General features: G+C 38.5%; 1 protein-coding gene across 2 annotated transcripts in view; it reads right to left on the bottom strand.

Moving 5' to 3' along the window:
- Positions 1-21,298, bottom strand: part of TRPM3 (transient receptor potential cation channel subfamily M member 3) — a 579,111-nt gene that overhangs the window by 50,644 nt on the left and 507,169 nt on the right. For both annotated transcript variants that reach the window (XM_073634544.1, XM_073634551.1), the window contains 3 exons: positions 19,834-19,962; positions 13,072-13,323; positions 26-200 (listed from right to left, as the gene is read on the bottom strand). In XM_073634544.1, the coding sequence (XP_073490645.1) occupies positions 26-200; positions 13,072-13,323; positions 19,834-19,962 (556 nt within the window). The remainder of the gene's footprint in view (positions 1-25; positions 201-13,071; positions 13,324-19,833; positions 19,963-21,298) is intronic.

Here is a 21,298-nt window from a genome sequence, read left to right as displayed (position 1 = left end):
AAAGAATCATAAAAGACTTGCTTACGGTCTATCTGATCAGCAAACACTTCACCATAGATCATCCAGTAGGGCATGTAAAAAATGTTCTTTGCCAGTTTCCATGATGGCTCCTCATTGGGGAAGAGGATAGATTGCCTTGCCACACCAAAACTCATCAGCACCACTAACATAATGATCACAAAGTACATCATGTCGATCATCTGCATAAGTTAGGATACAGGAAATGAAAAAGGAAAAAGATTAGTCCTTCCACACTACATTGATAGGATAGTTGGGGAGATATTACAGACATGAAATAGTAAGAAATAGTAAGAATACTAAACTAAGATTTTACAGTATAAAAGCAGCTGGTGGAACAGGCACTGGATAAGTGAACCATTTCCTAAAATGTACCCTTTTTCACAGGGCTCTGTAGTATACCTAAGTGTGCTCAAACAACATCATCCATATAGATTATTCCTTTATGAGGACCCCATTCCCTTCTATATACCAAAATGAACTCAAATGGAGATGGGTATAATGTAAATGGCTACACTTATAGATCAGCCTTTCTCAACTGTTTTACCTTGAAGAAACCCTTAAAATAATTTTCAAGCCTTAGGAAACCCCTGCTAAAAACAACTACCTGCAGTTTACAGTACATTAGCGTGATCAGCAAGATAGAAAGTTTTAAATAATATAAAATAAAATAAAGAATGTGACATACCTAGTGTATTGGACACCAAGGATAGATAATGTTTAACACCCGCTTGCTATACATGATAAAAATATTTTCAGTTCCAGTCTTGAAATAGAATGAATAATAAAATAAAAAAATGCAGATAGTAAAAATTGCTGTGTCCTGTAGCAAAACTGGACAATGTAGAAGTAAACCCTTATACCAATGGTCTTTGTAGGTGGGAGATCAATTCACTACTACTCAAGGAACCCCTGGCATCTTAAATGGGATCCCGGGTTGAGAAAGGCTGTTATAGATCATCCATTCGAGTCTACATGGTAGCAAGTTACCTTCTTGTGTGCCTTCTATACGTTAAACAGTAAACAATACACATCTTGTACACTGGACTCCAAGAAATGCCAGGATTCATACAATGGAATTCTTATTTTTATGCCTAATTGGCTATATTCTCCATGGTATATAAACTTACAGAGGAAATGCAGTCTGCTCACATAATTTAATAAAGTGACAGTGTGGCGCTAAATGAAAACTGTGTGAATGTGTACCCTGGATGTGGTACAACTATAACAAAATAATGTGCGAGTGCACCATAACAAAACAGAAAAGTGAGCTGGACAATGTGTTGAATCTGTGCAGCATAGAACAAATTCCACAGAAATGTGACAAGGTGAGTTCCTCCCATGAGGGGGCGTGGCCTGTAATTTCTTATACAATCTATACATGGCACGGGGGGCATCTGAGGTCAGTTCACCTTTATACCTATTAGGAGGTATGTTCGGAGACCATCGTTTGGACCGCAAAGTGCATGTGGAATCCATGGACCGAGAGTTGGGGACACCACACCAGGACCCGTCTGACCTTCATGTGCCTAGCACCTGATCCATACCTCATATGATCTTGAGCCTGTATGACCCATTTGTCGTATGACACCTAGGGTCCACCACAGTCGGTAAGAGTATCCATTTTTCTCTACAATTTGTTATTGAAAAGTAACTTCAGACAAGCAATTCATCATCCCCATGTGACTGAAGACATCCTCACGGGAGGAACTCACCTTGTCTCATTTCTGTGGACTTTGTTTTATGCTGCACAGATTCAACACATTGTTCAGCTCACTTTTCTGTTTTGTTATGGTGCACTCGCACATTATTTTGTTATAGTTGTACCACATCCAGGGTACACATTCACACAGTTTTCATTTAGCGCCACACTGTCACTTTATTATTCACTACGAACCTTGTATGTTTGAGTGTTGGCAGCTTCTTTTTCACTTATATTGGTTGTAGCGCAGTTTTTTCCCCCACACTTCCTGCTCACATAATTTGTAATTAAAAATAATTAAAAACATCTTTTCCATTCTAAAGCATCCCTCCAACCACTTTGCATATTATTTTATATATACTGTGATTCTGTGCTCGCCAAATATGCTACAGAAATCTCCCTCCACTAAGTCTGGTTACAACCATTTTAACTGTGAGCAACTGAAGCTGCTGCCTCTTCACTTCCTGGATTTACACAGACACACAGAGGTACACCTCCAGCTCTGTGGCCCTGCTCTCATTGGCCCTCTTATGACTCATCCCCCCTCACTTCCTGGCAAACTCTCAGGAGAGTGAGAGAGGGAGCTGTGCATGATGTCATAAGCCTAGGCTTTTTACCAGACAAGAAACAGGAAGTGGGTTGTATAAGGTATTTACTGGCAGGAAAAAAAAATGTTTTACTATCCAAAGTTAAAACAACAAGGGCAGAACATTTAATAGATGGAAAGTTGAAAAAAATCACTGAAGGTCCTCTTTAAAATTGAAATGGTTTATTTATTTGCAGTAGGGTATACTGGAAAGTTCAACATTTGAGAATTTTATAGTGTATGGTCACTTAAAAAATGTATCTGCCCTCTCATACTGACTGGTCCCTCTATTAATCTAAAAAAAAAATTGTTGCTGATTGTTGATCAGACGAGGGCCCAGCAATTGTCAACTTACTGACATTACGGCCACCCACTTTTTGCATAGAACAACTAACTCATAATAGAGGGCCATAGAGAAAGCTCTGATATGATCAAACTAGCTTGTATTTTTTTATTTTATTTTTTCTTGTCAAATTTGTTTATTGAATTTTAACAATTACCATACATAAGTACATATGGTGGCAGCAAAAGAAAAGATCACATATATGGTAATAATATTGAGTTGTAGTTCCAACATAAACTAAAAGTAGTTTAACTATTTTAACATAAGTGGCATAACAATTTTAGCATGGATCTAACTACTCAAGTGATTATATCATACATTGTATAAGGCTCCATTCACACTAGCACGTTTTTTGATGCATTTTGCATTTTGCAGAAATGCATGGGAATTTTTTAACATGGGTTCCTATGGAACATGTTCACATCAATGCCTTTTTGTACCTCTGCATTTTTGGAAAGGGTCAGGGACTTTTTTTCATGCAAAATGCAGCGTTTTGCATGTAATAGAATTCAATGGACCAGCATAAAAAAACGCAAGTGCACCGTTTTTGCAGTATTTTTACAGCGTTTTTGCAGCGTTTTTGATGTGTTTTTGGCGTTTTAATTTTTTTTTTTTTTAAACTGTAAAAAAAAAAAAAAAACGCAAAACGCGGCAAAAATGCCGCAAAAACACTGTAAAAACGCTACAAAATGCTGCTCAAAAATGTGGCAAGCATGACAACAAAAACTCCAAAAACGCTCAAAAGCAACATGCATAGGTGTGAATCCAGCCTAAGGCTGGATTCACACCTATGCATTTTTAGTGCTTTTTGCATTTTGCAGATTTGTACTACAGAAAGTGTTCCATAGGAAACAATGTTAAATGGACTGTAGGGCAAATCTGCAAAATGCAAAAAGCACTAAAACTGCATAGGTGTGAATCCAGCATAAGGCTCGATTCACACCTATGCATGTTGCTTTTGAGCGTTTTTGGAGGGTTTTTTTTCATGCTTGCCACGTTTTTGAGCAGCGTTTTTGCGGCGTTTTTGCAGCGTTTTTGCCGCGATTTGCGTTTTGCGTTTTTTTTTTTACAGTTTTTTTTTACAGTCTAAAAAAAAATTTAAAAAAAATTAAAAAAAAAAAAAAAACAAAAACGGCAAAAACGCATCAAAAACGCATCAAAAACGCTGCAAAAACGGTGCACTTGCGTTTTTGATGCTTGTCCATTGAATTCTATTACATGCAAAACGCTGCATTTTGCATGAAAAAAAGTCCCTGACCCTTTCCAAAAATGCAGAGAAACAAAAAGGCATTGATGTGAACATGTTCCATAGGAACCCATGTTAAAAAATTCCCGTGCATTTCTGCAAAATGCAAAATGCATCAAAAAACGCGCTAGTGTGAATGGAGCCTGAGAGAGGATAAAACCAACTTAGACCAGGTTAATATAAGATGACCTTGGATTAAAAAAAGGTCTTAATTATTATCAAGAGTATAGTTTTTAAATAATAACACAAATATAATAATTTATTATAGAATCTAAAATCTTATATTACATATTGTGGTCACCCAGGGATTCCATATATTCTTAACGTTGGATATTTTATCTTGAGTTATAGCCTCTGTTTTGGCATGGAGCATTGCTTGCTTGATTCTATTTTTAGTTTCAGCAATTATTAAGGATGGGGATTTTCAAGCTTTGCCAATTGTTTGTTTCAAAGCTGTAGTGATCTGTAATAGGAGTTTGAATTGGTGGTGGGAGAGAGTGGCCAGTTTTAAGTTTAAAAGTGTTATTGTAGGATCAGGATTGATAGGGATTCCCAACAGTGTTGAAATCATAAGAAATACATCTTTCCAGAAATTTTTTGCTACCGTGCAATCCCACCAAATATGGAGATGTGATCCAAGATCACCACAGCCACGAAAACAACATAATTTGGAGCATATTTCACAATTCTGACAGGGACCAAATACCACCGTGTGAGTACTTTAGAATTTGTCTCTAAGGCAGCTATATTTTGTGAGGATGACTTAGTTGTGATACAAATCTTATCCCAGTCGGCTGCTTCCAACGAAAACCCAAGATCCATCTCCCACTTAGCCACATATGAGGGTGGGTCTAAGTTGGTTTTAGTAATAGGATGAGTGTAAAGAGTTGAAATAAGTCCCTTAGTGTGTGGGTCACGTTTACATATATTCTCAAAGCACGTTAATTTATCTAAATTAATTCTTCCTTGTTTATAGGGCATAAAGAAATTTTTAATCTGAAGATATCTTAAGAGCTCTGAATTAGGAAGTTTGTGACTTTCACATAAGTCAGGGAAAGTTTTGAATGAAGTAGAGACTGCTAGTTCACAGAGTTGAGTCAGATTAGTGGAGGACCATGCTTTAAAAGATTTAGGGGAAGACCAAGCAGGATAGAAAAGTGGATTTATAAGAAATGATAAAAGAGTTATATGGGGAGATTGTAGTCCATTTACTAATTTAAATGTATCCCAAATGGCTAGTGTATGTTTAGTTTTAGGATTATTGAGTTTTTTACGGTCGGAGGAATTAGACCATACGAGGTTGGTTATTGAAAGTGGGTCACAATCTATTGATTCCAGTGTAACCCAAAGCGGAATTTCACGTTTTGCGTGATATTTAGGGATATGGGCTAATTGAACTGCATGGTAATAGGCGGTACAATTAGGAAACCCTAGTCCCCCTTTGGGCTTTGGAAGGTAAAGAGTGTGTTTGGAAAGACGGGGTTTCAAGGAGCCCCAAACAAAAGTTAATGCCTTACGTTGTAGTATTCTGAGAAAGTATGTTGGAACAGGGATAGATAAAACTGGAAAAAGATAAAGAATTTTGGGCAGTATAGCCATCTTTATTACAATAATTTTACCTATCCAAGATGATAGTAGAGAGGACCATTGTGTCAGAAGAATAGATATTTGACTTAAAATTGGAGGATAATTGTCAGTGAAAATATCAGAAAGATTGGGTGTGAGAGTTATCCCTAGGTAAAGAAGGCTTGAAGTGGACCATGAGAAAGGGGGGGATGTTTGCGCTTGTTGTAAAATATGAGGAGGTAAAGATATATTTAAGGCTATAGATTTTTGAGAGTTAATAATTAAAACTAGCTTGTATTTTTTTCCTGTTTGGTAATCAACTAAATGTCAGGCATGAGTAGCTGTCTGGGGTACCATTGTAGGAAATTCTTCAGAGCCTTTACTTTGGTTTCTTTGTCTCCCACTCATAAGTTGACACAATTTTTCATTTTCCACAGAGCTTATAGAACACTATCTTTTTTGCATGCCATTGGTTGTAGATACTCCCCAGGATGTTTTAGATGTGGGGCTTTCCCAGGCAATCTGATTAACCTCCTCTGGTGTTGTCCAAAACTAGTATGTTACTGGGATGCAATTATCCTTAAACTTGATGAAATATATGGTATTTCTATTCGTAGTCACCCACTTCTTTGTATATTTGGATATTTGGACACCCCCTGTATGCTTTCACCACTACTGTGGTGCAAAGGTCATTAAGCTCATTTAGGTCGCTACTGTTGCTCATACAAAACAAAACTGGTTCTCTGAACTTAATTAGCTGATAGCGTTTGAAAAAAAATCACATATAAACAGGGGCTCCCTTAAAAAAAATACAATCTTAGTTGGAATTGCTTTAATGAGACTGGGGATGTCCTAGATTAACTTTCTGAGATTAGGAATGTACACACAAAGATGTGTCTAAGCCTTTTTGAAATGAGGTGTAAAAATTATGCTCTTTGGTATCCTTTAGTGTTTTATTACCATTTTTCACGTCAATTGCCTTTATTGTCTATGCCTGCTCTCTATGGGGTTGATTTACTAAAGGCAAATAGACTGTGCACTTTGCAAAGTGCAATTGCACTCTGCATGTGCAGTTGCTCCAGAGCTTAGTGAGGTAAAGGTAAATGAGGTAAATGAGGTAAAGCTTCACTTTGCAAAGAATACCCAATCAGGTGCAAGTAAAAATTGAAAAACAGCCTTTTGCTTGCATATGATTGGATGATGAAATTCAGCAGAGCTTTTCCTCATTTACTAAGCTCTGGAGCAACTGCTCTCGCAGAGTGCAACTGCACTTTGCAAAGTGCACAGTCTATTTTCCTTAAGTAAATCAACCCCAATGAGTCGTTCATCTGATATTTTTTAATGCCCTGTTCTTTCATGGTGCTGCTTTATTGCAATGCTTGTACAATTAACGTTACCTGTGTAATGGTATTGTTCATTTTTGTGTTACTTTATGCCTATGGGCACCTCATAAGCAGAAAATAAAATCTGAATTAAAAAAAAAAAGTTCAGGCATACTGGCAGTCCTTGGAGTAAGCAGATAAAAGCTTTAATGCAGGTTTATTTTATACTGTATGTGTTAAACATACTGTATTTGAGAGTGTTTTCAAATATATTGATGTATTTTCTTAAGTAAAATCTGTCCCTCCTCTTTCATTTGGTTAGCGCTAAAATGCATATAAAGATGTTTAAAACAGGCAATTTAAAATGTGTCTCAGACTCTGAAAATGTATGTTACTTAGTTCAATGCCTTCTGAAGTTTAAGGTTTAATGAAGAGAACAAACAGATGTACTGAGCAGTCATTACACAAATTTTAAAATATGATATATCAGTACACAGTAAATTAGAAACTGAACCATTTTTAATACTTGCAATTCTACTATTACTTATTCAATAAAAGTTTAACAAACATAGTATTTCAAATGTACCCTTCTATGCTGCAGCTAGCAAACATTGCAATTGCTTTTACCACATCTATACATGACTGCTATAATTGACTGTTATAATGAATACCACTATTAAACTTGTATCAAATATATTAAAGGACCCAAATACCATGATCATTTTCTGGCTACATATTTTACTTTACTGGTTGCCTGGCATAATTTTATATTTTGGTAAGTTGATCATTGCAAGTCATGTTGTGCCATTATCTCTAATGGTTCATGCCCTATTTAATGTTTTTATTCGTGTGTGTGTGTGTTTGTGTGTTTTTATTTTAATCACATAAAATGATTTTGTTATTTTTATTATTTGTATAAAATTCCTTTTTTACAAATAAACATTTCATACAAAGGTACTTCCATACGTTTGTGTGTGCAGTGCTTGCTGTGCTGTCCAATAGGAAAACCCAGTGCTAGCTGTGCACGTGCTAGAGGATCTAGAAGGCATCACCCCTATTAGGAGAGTAGCAGTAATGTGTCTCCTCTGACTCATTCAGCTATGTGTAACATCATCCTGCTATTCTGGTCTGCATCCACAACTAAGCAGTAAAGCTTCTATTGGAATTTTTGCCACCAGTCTACAAAATGGTAAATATCAGATGTATATAATTACTTGCCAAAAAAACAAACATTTAGGAATTGAATGAGAAAAAAAAGTGCCAGTGCTTTTTAATTTGTTGCTTAATTTCTGGTAGAGCAGTGGAAACATTTTGGATGAGCTATACTGATACCATCATGCCGTGCTATGAAGCATTTCTTTATTAATATTCCATGGATCAATGGTATCCTCCACATGCACAGGGACAAGTTTACGTTACTGGTGGGTGGGATAAAGCTCATCTACACGTGGGAGGAAAAATTTTATCCTGCCCAAAGGCTTAAAAATCTGCTATCTGGGATATAAATTTGGCTAGATTTGGATTACCACTAGCCGAATAAAAGTACTATATAAATATTATATGTAAAAAGATATAGTATTGGTGAAATATCTACAGTTAAAACATAGCCCTATCGTTCAAATAATTGAATATGGTAAGCAGCATAACAGTCATCCTTACCAGTAGTAATTGTTACCTAGGTTGTTTCTGTCTGCTTTTACCAGAGCTTGAAATATCTATGGTGTCTAGTAGGAAATGTCCAACATTTAGTTGTGGCAACAAGGAAATTGCAGAATGTGTGGTATTGGATCTATTTTTTAGGCTATTGTGACTACAGTTCTAAAAAAAAAAAAGCTACATTTAAACATTGTACTTTTTATACAACAGGCCCTATAAAGTCATCGCAAGACATTATGAACTAAGGGAGGTGTTCCGTCAGAATTGGCGACCTGTCAGATTAGCTAACGGAAGTGACATTTTCTCAGCTGCGCATGTGTTCCATCGCTACCAGGTTTGCTCATCTGACAGAACACCTGCAGTCAGGAAAAGGCAGGGGACATCTTAGTAGACCCAGCTAAGTCTTAAATTTCACAGTAATTTTAGCAATAAAGTGAGAGTATACCTCTACATCCTTACCCTCTATCTGATCACTACCTTATTAGTTTCACTCTCTCCCTCTCCTCCACCTCCACCTCCTCTCCCTCCAACTACCTATTGGTTACCCGTAGAAACCTTTGCCATCTCAACCCTTCTTCTCTCTACTCTGCTACTGACCACCTCTATGACAAAATCACACCCCTGTTCTGCACCAACCTAGCCACTTCTGTCTACACTTAACTTCTAGCCTCACTGGACACACTGGCCCCCCTCACTACACACAGAATCAGGCCCCGTCCCCTTCAACCTTGGCAAACAGATAACACTAGAAGTCTGAAAAAACACAGCCGTGCTCTTGAGCGCCTGTGGCATAAGGCAAAGTCCCAGAAAGATTTCAGCCAGTATAAATCTGCCCTCCTTATCATCCAGTTCCCGTCAACTCTTCTCTACCTTAAACTCACTACTTCGTCCTCCACTGCCTCCACCCACCAACTCACTCACTGTCCAGGAGATCGCCAATCACTTCAAACAGAAGACTGATACAATGCACGAGGAGATCTCTACTGTCCAGATACCCTCCACGCTTTATGCCTTATGCCCACAAGTACAATCATTACTTCCCTCTTTCAACCCCACCACTAGAGACAAGGTTGCTAAACTACTTGCTAACGCCCATCTTACCACCTGCCACCTGAAACTGTTACCCGGTAAATGCTACGTTCACCCTCTGGCTCTATTCTACACCCTCTAACCCACATCTTCAATCTCTACCTCTCTTCTGGCATCTTCCCTAACTCTCTAAAACATGCACTTGTCAGCCCCATACTTAAAAAGCCCTCACTGGACGCATATAATCTTACCAACCTACACCCCATCTCCTTGCTCCCCTTTTTATCCGAACTCCTTGAACGTCTGGTCTACAACCGACTGATAATAGCCTTCTTGATCCACTTCAGTCTGGATTTCGTCCTCAACACTCCACAGAAACTGCTCTCCTAAAACTAACAAACGATCTACTAACGGCCAAAACCAAGGGACACTATTCTGTACTCCTACTCCTGGACCTCTCTGCTGCCTTTGATACTGTTGACCACCCCCACCTCAAACTCAAACTCCACGCTATTGGTCTCCATGTCTGTACTCTTCGCTGGTTCTATTCCTACTTATCCAACCGCACCTTTAGCGTTACTTACAATTCTACTTCCTCCTCTCCTCTTCCTTTCTCTGTTGGGGTCCCCCAAGGTTCTGTTCTTGGACCTCCCCTATTTCCAATCTACACCTCCTCCCTGAGTCAGCTGATAGCCTCCCATGGCTTCCAATACCGTCTCCACGCTAATGACACTCAAATCTATTTCTCTACCCCTCAGCTCACTCTTTCAGTCTCCTCTTGTATCAATAATTTACTATCCAATATATCAGTCTGGATGTCACACCACTTCCTCAAACTTAATCTATCTAAAACCAAACTTATCATTTTTCCTCCCCCTCGTACCTCTTCCCCTGATCTTTCTGTCAAAACAGATGGCACAACTATAAGCCCATCCCTACATGCCAAGGTCCTAGGTGTAATCCTGGACTCTGAACTCTCCTTTAAGCCCCACATCCAATCACTGTCCAAATCTTTCCGCTTCAACCTCCGCAACATCTCCAAAATACACCCCTTTCTAACCAATTACACAACAAAGCTCTTAATTCACTCCCTGGTCATCTCTTGCCTCGACTACTGCAACTCCCTCCTCATTGGCTTACCTGTACATAGTCTACCCCCCTTCAATCCATCATGAATGCAGCTGCCAGACTCATCCACCTTACCAATCGCTCTGTGCCTGCTACTCCTCTCTGTCAATCCCTCCACTGGCTTCCGCTCACCCAACAAATTAAATTCAAAATACTAACAACTACTTACAAAGCCATCCACAACTCTGCCCCCAGCTACATCACTGACCTAGTCTCAACATACCAATAATTGTTCTCTTCGTTCTTCTCAAGACCTCTTGCTCTCTAGCTCCCTCATCACCTCCTCCCATGCTCGCCTCCAGGACTTTCCCAGAGCCTCTCCAATCCTATGGAACGCCTTACCCCAATCTGTCCGATTATCTCCTACTCTATTAGCTTTTAGACAATCCCTGAAAACCCTCCTCTTCAGAGAAGCCTATTCTACCCACACCTAACAACTTTATTTTAATTTTCTCCATCTGATCATCCCCCTTTTGTTCCACTTGACCCTCCCTTTTAGACTGTAAGCTCTAACGAGCAGGGTCCTCTGATCCCTCCTGTATTGAAATGTATTGTAACTGTACTGTTTCCCCCATGTTGTAAAGTGCTGCGCAAACTGCTGGTGCTATATAAACCCTGTATAAAAATAATAATATAAACAAGTATAGTGTACTGACATCTGTGATGCTGTTTGGATGTTACATTTTGAAAGCCTAAAGGTTTAGCGCTGAGCAGTGCGGGGGGTACCAACATAGTCTCCGCCACCTTCCTACTGCTGGTGTCCAGCTTCTTTCAAAATGTAACATCCAAACAGCATCACAGATGTTAACGTACTATATTTATTTATATACGCTAACTTTATTGCTAAAATTACTGTGAAATTCAAGACATAGCTGGGTGTAGTAAGATGTCCGCTGCCGCTTCTTCTGACTGCAGGTGTTCTCTCAGATTAGCAAACCTGGTAGCGGTGGACGCATGCGTAGGTGACGGAACATCACTTCCGTTACCTAATCTGACGGGTCGCTGATTTTGACAGAACACAGGCTGTGTATATAGTTACATGGTTAGTCTGGTTGATCTAGTTCCACCAACAGATGGCACAAAAAAAAAAAAATATATATATATATATATATATATATATATATATATATATATATATATATATATATATATATATAAACATACAATCCTATACCCACAGTTGATCCAGATGAAGGCAAAAAACCCCCCAATAAAGCATGATCCAATTTGCTCCAGCAAGGAGAAAAATTCCTTCCTGATCCCCTGAGAGGCAAACAGATATTCCCTGGATCCACTTTACCTATAAATATTAGTATCCAGTTATATTATGTACATTTAAGAAATAATCTAGACCTTTCTTAAAACAATCTACTGAGCTGGCCAGAACCACCTCTTGAGGGAGTCTATTCCACATTTTCATAGCTCTTACTGTGAAGAAGCCTTTCCATATTTGGAGATGAAATCTCTTTTCCTCCAGACGTAAAGAGTGCCCCCTTGTCCTCTGCTATGACCAAGTGAATAACTCACCACAAAGTTCACTATGTAGACCACTTATGTATTTATACATGTTAATCATCAAGAGAGAATAAATTCAGTTCAGCTAATCTATTCTCATAGCTGAGTTTCTCCATGCCTCTTATCAGTTTGGTTGTTCTTCTCTGCGCTTTCTCTAGTTCCCTGATATACTTTTTATGAACTGGCACCCAAAACTGAACTGCATATTCCAGATGAGGACTTACTAATAATTTGTACAGGGGCAAAATGATATCTCTCTCTCTGGAGTCCATACCTCTCTTAATACAAGAAAGGATTTTGCTTGCTTTGGAAACTGCAACTTGGCATTGCATGCTATTATTAAGCTTATGATCTACTAGAACACCCAAATCCTTCTCCACCATTGATTCCCCCAGTTGAATTCCCCTTAGTATGTGTGATGCATGCATATTCTTAGCCCCCAAGTGCATAACTTTACATTTATCAACACTTTTGGAAATGTAATTTTTGTTACTGCAGTATGTTGTACAATTCCAGTTTTGGCATACTTGTGATGTTACCCTTTAACAATAATTTTATCCCAGTGAATTGTATATATAGCAAAGATTTAACCAAATATGAATTCAAAGTAGTATCTTGCCCTGTTCAGAAGAAACTGATACTTGGTTCAGGAAGTCCTTTCTAAAAACGTCTGGGGGGAGTGGTAGGGCCTGCCTTCCATATCATCACCCGAGAATCTTGGTTTTGTTATATGAAAAGGAGCATCATTTGCATCCCATATTAGACATACAGAAAGTTTATCAGAAGAATGAAAATGCCTATAACAGTGGATGTCTTCATTCTGACTTTCATCTGCATATACTTTTGGGAAAAGCAATGAGCCAATCACACAATCATTTCCATTTTCCAAATGCAGCCTTTCTCTAAACCAAAGCACAAGTTGAATGATCACATTGACATTATGCTTTAGAATTGACTTACCATTTTGCCAATCATCATAACATATGGTCCAAGATACTTGTTGACACCAAAAATATCAAGCAAGCGTATATACCAGTAGATGATGTTTACACAGTATATCACTCTCCCGTAGCTGCTGTAAGGTTGCTCTTGTAAGCGAAATATCATTCCAATAGAGAAGAGAAGGATAGAGATGAGATCTGTCACGTTCCAATATTCCTGCAGCCAAACCTTAAACTTCTGTAACAACTTCCCTGGTTCAGACATTAAGATCTGTGTGGAAACACAGCACATGACCACAATCAATACTTGGGATGACAGGAACTTTATGTCCGATATTGTTTGAAATTTATAAACACCATCTATAAACACGCATTTTAGGAGAAAGATCGCTAATAAAATGTCATTTATAACATCAGGTTCAGCTTGTCAGGATATCATACCATACCATATATAATGTCATAATTCTGTTCATTTCTTTCAGAATTACCCAAGGTGGAATTATTTAGCACTTGTATTTTTATTAATGCATTCTATTTTTCTTCAAAGAAAGTGAGCAACATAAATGGGACCAATCAAAACAATTTCAGTTTACAATAATTCAGAGTATCACTTTGTCAGAATCTAGATACCAGAAACATGAATACAGTGTACATACATCATAAGCAGATACTACATACATTATAAGCAAATATATTGCAAAATACAACAAATTGCTCACTAAATTCTTATTGTTATCAGTAGCAATACCATTCTTGTCGATATTGATAATTTACTGTATGTAAACAGAATACCCAATATTCAAGCTTTTAATTATAAAACAGGAGTAGGGATAAGGGTGAGCCCAACCCCTGTAATAACAAGTAAAATTTGTTCTCAAGAGGCTGTATCCACTGGGTATTAAAGGTGGGGCCAGTGCTCTTATGGGAAAAGAGGAAGAGTTAAAGAATAACTCTTTTGTTGAGAAAAAACATTGCCCTTTGGGTGATCCATGTCATTGCAAGGATTTTAACAAACTTTGTTGCAGATTCCTACCTTTCGTGGGAATGGTTTCATAATTATTAATTAGCTGCAGCACCTGCAGGGCACTAATGAGGAAAGCTGCTGGATCTGCATCCCTTTAGACGTGATTTCTTATTGGGAATAGCTCACCAAAAATGAAATTTCTGTTGCTGGGGATCCATGAAATCTGACTTGTATCTTAGTGAAGACTTCTGGGAAAATCAGTGAGCCAATCATACAAGCAGGAAATTATGTTTCTGGGGGAGTTTTGTACACATTCTGTGTACAGAACACCTTCAGGTAGACAAGCTGCATTGCATTTTCAGAAAATGACAGAGCTGCAGATTGAAAAGGAAAGGTATTTTTTTAATAGCATTCAATAACAATATGACTTGTGTCACAATTGTATATGCTATATTATTTTTTCTTTATTTTCTATTTTTTTCCCCATGAAATTGGAGTTACCCTTTAAGCCTGGTATACACTGTAAGTCCTTTTTCAACCCAGCAGGCTGAATGAAAAAAAAACTGACAGATCACTGTACTAACATGAGCGCTATTAGTGCAGCAGTCTCCCCCCGCTATGCTATTGTATTCTGACATGGGGTCCGCGCCCCCCCTGCCAGAACACAGTGATTAGCGCTGGCAGTCATTGGCTGCCAGTGCTGGTTGGATGCTAGTTCTCCAGAATGCTCATTCGATAGAAGATGGTCGTGAGATCGGCTTCCATTGGACAGGCAGTTGTACAGACTGGCCGAAAGTCGGTCAGTTTCTACTGTACTGGCTGGTTTCGGACAATATTTAACCCATGTGTACCTGGCTTTAGAGATAGGGATTTAGAAGGGTTGGGGAGTCCACAAGGAAGGAAGTCCTTCCCCTTACTACAGGGAGGGCACCAATGCCAGAAAACACATAATTGCATGGAACTTAAGCTCCGCTTCTGGCACTTTAAATATGTACTTGGTGACGAAAGGTCCTTGCCCAGAAAACAACTGTTTGTATTCATCTGTACATAAGAACTCCAGCCAGTAGATCCAAGTAGTTCTACATTTGTTGTTTGAGCCCTTGATTGAACCTGTCAGATCTTCCATCATTCTAATGTCTTTAGCTTGATTTAGCCATTGTGCTATTGTTGGAGGAGTATGAGACTTCCAGTTGACTGGTATACAAGTGCATGCTGCATTAACTAAGTTAATAATAACTGACTTGCTATTTAGCACTTTAATTAAAGAGGAACTGCAGTCTGCTCACATAATTTGTAATAAAAACATCTTTGCCATTCTGAAGCTTCCCTCCAATATATATATATCCAGTATATTATTTTATATATACTGTGATTCTTTACTTGGCAAATGTGCTGCAGAAATCTCCCTCCACTGAGTCTGGCTGCAGCCATTTTAGCTGTGGGCAGCTGAAGCTGCTGCCTTTTCATTTGCTGGATTTACACAGACACACAGAGGCACACCTCCAGCTCTGCAGCTCTGATTGTCCCTCTTATGACTCACCCCCTCACTTCCTGGCAAACTCTCAAAAGAGTGAGAGAGAGAGAGCTGTGCATGATGTCAAACGCCTAGGCATTTTTCCAGACAAGAAACAGGAAGTGGGCTGTATAAGGTATTTACTGGCAGAAAAAAAATGTTTTATTCTCCAAAGTTAAAACAACAAGGACAGAAGATTTAATAGATGGAAAAATGAAAAAATGACTGAAGTTCCGCTTTAATGTGCAGGGAGGCACAGATTTTCAAGTATCTATACTCTTAAAACATGTTTGGTCAGTGACTTCACAGGATTCCGATATGCCCTGTGCCCATAGACCATCACAACCACCAGATCAGGGTTGTGGGGAAGAGGCCCTTGTCCTCATCAACATAGGGACAAGGATCTCCCCCTCAATGCTGAGGGCATGTGGCTTGGTATAATTCATGAGGTGGGGTCTGCATTCTCATCTCCTCCTTTCCTGGCCAGCCAAACTGTTTGTTTGAAGCTGGTGTGGATTTTAGGTGGGACCTCATGCTTTTTTATTGTATTTTTGCATATGGTTCCCCCTTAAAATTCATATGTGTGTGGTATAAATATTGGGGGGAGCATACGCCTTTTTTTTGTGTGGGGTCCTCGCTAAAATCCATACCTGAAGGGTCTGGTATGAATATTGGGGAGCCAATTATATATTTTTTTTACACAATCCTGGCTACTTTGTTTATATTCCCCATCAGCAGGAATCCCCCAGCTGACAGCTGAATTAATTGAAAGGCGACTCTGAGCGATTTGTATGCGGTTTTGTGTGTCGCATAGGGCCAACTCAGGATAATGGCACCCAAACATGCACTGCATGTTGTGCCGCGATTACCTCGTGCTTTGGAATCGCGGGCAGAATCATACCAATTCTGCCTGCCCTTGCAAATTGTGAGATGTTAATGGAGCCTTACTGACAGGATCTCAGGTAGGAAACTTTGTAACAGATGCACACACAAAAGATTTGCTAAAGAAAACTCTATACAGTGAGGCGTGATGCCAAACACACTGAGATACAGTATAGCTTTTCGGGTTTACAAACCTTTTAAAGAGGAGCCCCAGGCTCCTTCATAAAAAATTAAAGGTCAGCAGCTACAAATACTGTGATTGGCCCAGCGGCGGGGGCAGAATTTCCAGGTGACTTTGTCACGGCTAAGTCAAGTGGGAGCAGGTACCTGTCAAAACCAGATACCCGCTCCCCCACAAAAGGTGCCAAATGTGGCAGCGGAGGGGGGGGGGACAAACAAGTAGAGCTTGCCCTTTTGGGTGGAGCGCCGCTTTAAGGCAACAGTTGCTGAAATTGAAAAAGTATATAGAAGAATGCACTTTTCATTAGGTCATTAGGCTAACATGGCAAAATAAATCTTTTCTGTGTATTTGACACTTGGGGGTTGATTTACTAAAGGCAATAGACTGTGCACTTTGCAAAGTGCAGTTGCACTCTACAAGAGCCATTGCTCCAGAGCTTAGTAAATGAACAGAATCTCTGTTGACTTCCATCATCCAATCATGTGCAAGCAGAAATGCTGTTTTTTGTATTTTCCTTGCATGTGATTGGGTAATCTTTCCAAAGTGAAGCTTTACCTCATTTACTAAGCTCTGGAGCAACTGCACTTGCAGAGTGCACAGTCTATTTGCCCTTACTAAATCAACCCTTTGGAATGTGTCATTTATGGGCTGCACATGCAAGTCAACTGCCTATTCAGAATTCATCTGACCATTGTATGGGCCTTCATTGTAATATCTGATAATAATCAACTTTCCTTTTTGAGTATAAATTAATAATGACTCTGAGCACAATAATAATTGTCTGTCATAAACCCTTTTCATTTTTCCACTTAATGATTTTTATTCTTAAAATCCAATTTGCTTTGACATAGATCACCACGCACAGAGTCCTTGTGCATAGCACTCAACCATTCCTCTTTGGGACCCAAGATCCGTCCATGTTCTTTACTCAACAGCTATTCCCAGCTTTCCTGCTTTTAGGGACAGATTTTAAAAGCCAAAAATTAACACACTAAAATGACAGGTATTTATTTAGTTATTATTATGTTTATGATTATTATTATTATTTGATATTTTCTCTTTGCAATTTACTAGCAAAAATGTGCTTGCCTTTTTTTTTTAACACAGGACAAATAAATGCACTCCTTAGTGTTTTTATGCGTATTAAAGAGCAACTCTAAACAAGAGAAATCAATTGGGTAACCTCCAAAGCAGTGAGTCAGAAAGTCCACTGATTCATGTTAATCTGGGATTTATATAATCCAAATACATACAGCTTTAATAACTTTCTCACATAAAGTGGAACCGCTGCTTGTAGTCACATGATGCAGTACAATACATATGGCTTAATGTACAAGGAATGGCATTACAAATACACTAGCTTCTTATTAAGAAGGCTTGTATACAGCTGTCTAAATAAAAAAAATACAACTCTGGACAGATTTGTCAATTTTTTTGGTGTGTACAATTAAACATATTCTGCATTTTTTTAAAGTAAGGACAAGTGCCATGTGCAAGGTTCAGTCCATTAACCTGTAGCAGCCAATCAGATTTCTGTTTACTGTAGTCAGGTTACTTATCGGCTGATCTTTGATTGGTTGTTCTCCTATATCACTGTTGGAGATCATGTCTCATCTTTGCACTTTGTCTTTTTTAAAGAGTAGTTTACCTTTGGGCCATAGAGTCAGTGTTTTCCCCTTAACTTTCTAACCGGTGCTGGGAATGCGAGGGATGTTCCTTTTATTTATTTATTTTTTTCAAGCGCTTTTATAAATAATGCCAATCAGGAATATTGGCATATTTTTTGTCAAATCTATAAATTCAAATTAGGTTTGCCTGCATTGGCACTGTATTCAACCTGTTTAACTGTATTTGCAGGAAATCCAGTCTATTACTAACATAGCGCAACAAATCCTAAACTGGTATCATTGATAAAAATCAGTGCCATCTTCAAAGCATTGCCATCTTCAAAAAGAGACTGTCTAAACACAGATTGGCACTGTCATCGTTATATGTGTATTTTTTTTTCTTACGGATACCTTGTCGTATAATTGAATTGCTTTGGATTGAACTAGATCTGGTGCATGCATGTATGGTAAATGTACTTAATAATTATGTAAATAACCTCTAACTCTTCTGATTGGCAGTTGATCGTTCATTACTTGATAAATACGCTCTCGAATATTTTAACTATATTAGATCTTTGTCTGGCTTTATAACGCATAGCTAGATAACTCAGACAATCCTCAGTGTATTGTGCAAATTAGTTTTTTTACTCATGCTTGTTGATCATCACTCCCTTATTATCACACTAAGGCTGTATTGGTTCATAGCGGAACTAATAGTACAGCACAATTCATGAGATTTTAGAGACCTCTAGTGGCCAGTCTGCAAACTTCCACATACATTTTTCAGGCAGAACTTTCACATTGCTGTAAAATGACTGTTAAAAAACACCCTTGAGGCTGGATTCACACCTATGCATTTTTAGTGCTTTTTGCATTTTGCAGATTTGCACTACAGTTCATTTAACATGGTTTCCTATGGAACATGTTCTGTAGTGCAAATATGCAAAATGCAAAAAGCACTAAAAATGCATAGCTGTGAATCCAGCCTTACCCTGTTCAAAAGATGGTGCAGATTAGTCAGTTTTTCTGCACGCGTTCTGCAATGGCACAACAAAAACAATTGTTCTCTATGTGCCCTGTTCACACCAAAACCTGCCGATTTTTTCTTCGCAGGAATCTGCAACATGTATGCAGTTTTCTGCATGGGGAAAAAAAAAAACTGACATGACATCAACATTGGTGTGAACAGGGCACATAACTGACGTGAATGTAAACTGATGTTAAAGTGCACGAAAGCTCACTGAAACGCACATGAAAACTGATGTGCAACTGATGTAAACTGATGTATCTGAAAGTGAAATCTGCGTGGTTTTCTCATCAGTTCCCATCAGTTTTCATTCACGTATGGTGTGAACAAACCCTTACAATGTGAACATTTCAGAAATTAGTTTGCCATAAGCTGGAATGTTAAAAAGAAAACCATCACTCAATGCAGCCCCCTATGACAAAGTCACAGATAAATATAACCTTCAAGTGGAACTATAAAGAAAATAACACCTACAAATAACATTGAATGTAATGATAACTTGATATGTAAAGAATATGGAAGACATTATAATGTGTGTTGGCAATAATACGAAACACATGATTGTAAAAAAAAAAAAAATTGTGCTTGGAATTACACTGTGTTTTACCTCTCTCACTTTTTCTATTCCCAGTGTAAAGATGTATGAAATAACAATCCACTCCTGCATTGAGGGCCAGCGGTCCATTTTTACCAATACAATATAATTGAAGAGCATAAGATAACCCATGTAAGCCATCTATATAAAGAGAAACACAACAGTATTATAATAAAAAAAAGTCATCATATCAGAATACAAGGCTGTTTTACATGTGTTCCTTTTTCCCTATGATCATTTTGACATTACATTGTTTGGTCTGCAAAAAATAAATCTTACACGGTGCAAAATTCATTAATTGAATTAGACAGAGGGCTACAACAAATCTTTTTGATGACTATCTGGTGATAAACATACATTGGTGTAAGATTATGAAGGATTATTTTAATAGGGTGGGTCCAGAAGCAGCTAAAGGTGTAGAGTTGCCACCCCTAGACTTGAGATTGTTATGCTTAATAGCAAATCTGCTGTAATTCGCTCTACGCACTACCAAAGCCCATCAAAGAATACCCACTCCCTGGGGTATGGGAAACCATTCACATCTGCCATGTGACAGTGCTTAGTACAACTGACTTGGCAGTTTCCTAAATGGGTGGGAGAGGGCTGAATGTAATGTACATAAGCCAATGTAAATTAAGACTTTCAGCAAGTTTTATTGGCATTGGATCTTCTTGGATTCTGGCACGGTTTTGAAGATAATTTTGGTTAAAGCTGCAGGTAATGACATGCGCCTTATTTTTATTTTAATTCAGGGAATTGTGTGAGAGAAAAGCTTCACTGTAACACAATCATTTAGGGCTCATTCCCATAAACAGGGAATTTTGCTGCATGTTTCCACTAAACCAAATACAAGAATAGCTGAAACACACTTTTTTGGTGCCTGTTTCCATCACAGAGCTGCCTGCATTTTCTGCTCTGCACTATTGGAAAGCGCCAAAACTTCAAGTGGTTGTAAACCTCATTCATGAAATATGAACAAAGCATATCCCTCTATAGTGTGTACGTGTCTGAATTCAGAGCAGTAAGTGTCATTTCTGTCTGCTGCCTCCTTTCTCTGCTATCAGCATTAATCACTTGTGACAAGTTTTCCGGACAGCAAGAGAAAAATGGTGACAGGTGAGGGACCTCCAGCTGATTGACAGCCTCAGCTCTGTTCCCATGTACTGTGTGAAGGGGGGGCTGTGTCCCTTCCCTCCAATCAGCTCTCAGAGCTCTCCTCACTGAGCTTTACAGAGTGTTACTTCAGCTTTCTGCCCCCTTTTTTCTGAGCACTCATAAAAGCTGTGTACATTCTGCACTTTGAATAGATGTAGAGAAGAGAAGACTGCAGATAGACAGGTACAATTTATGTAGGAGGATTTGTTTCATCTCTGTGTATCACCTGAGAACAGTCACTTCACTGGACATATGTAAGGGTTTACAACCACTTTAGGTGTAAATGTTTCTATTAAAGCATTGAAAGGGGATGTAAACCCTC

This window comes from Aquarana catesbeiana, linkage group LG01, assembly GCF_042186555.1.
Source record: "Aquarana catesbeiana isolate 2022-GZ linkage group LG01, ASM4218655v1, whole genome shotgun sequence".
Taxonomy (NCBI): Eukaryota; Metazoa; Chordata; class Amphibia; order Anura; family Ranidae; genus Aquarana; species Aquarana catesbeiana.
This window is presented reverse-complemented; position numbering and strand designations above follow the sequence as displayed.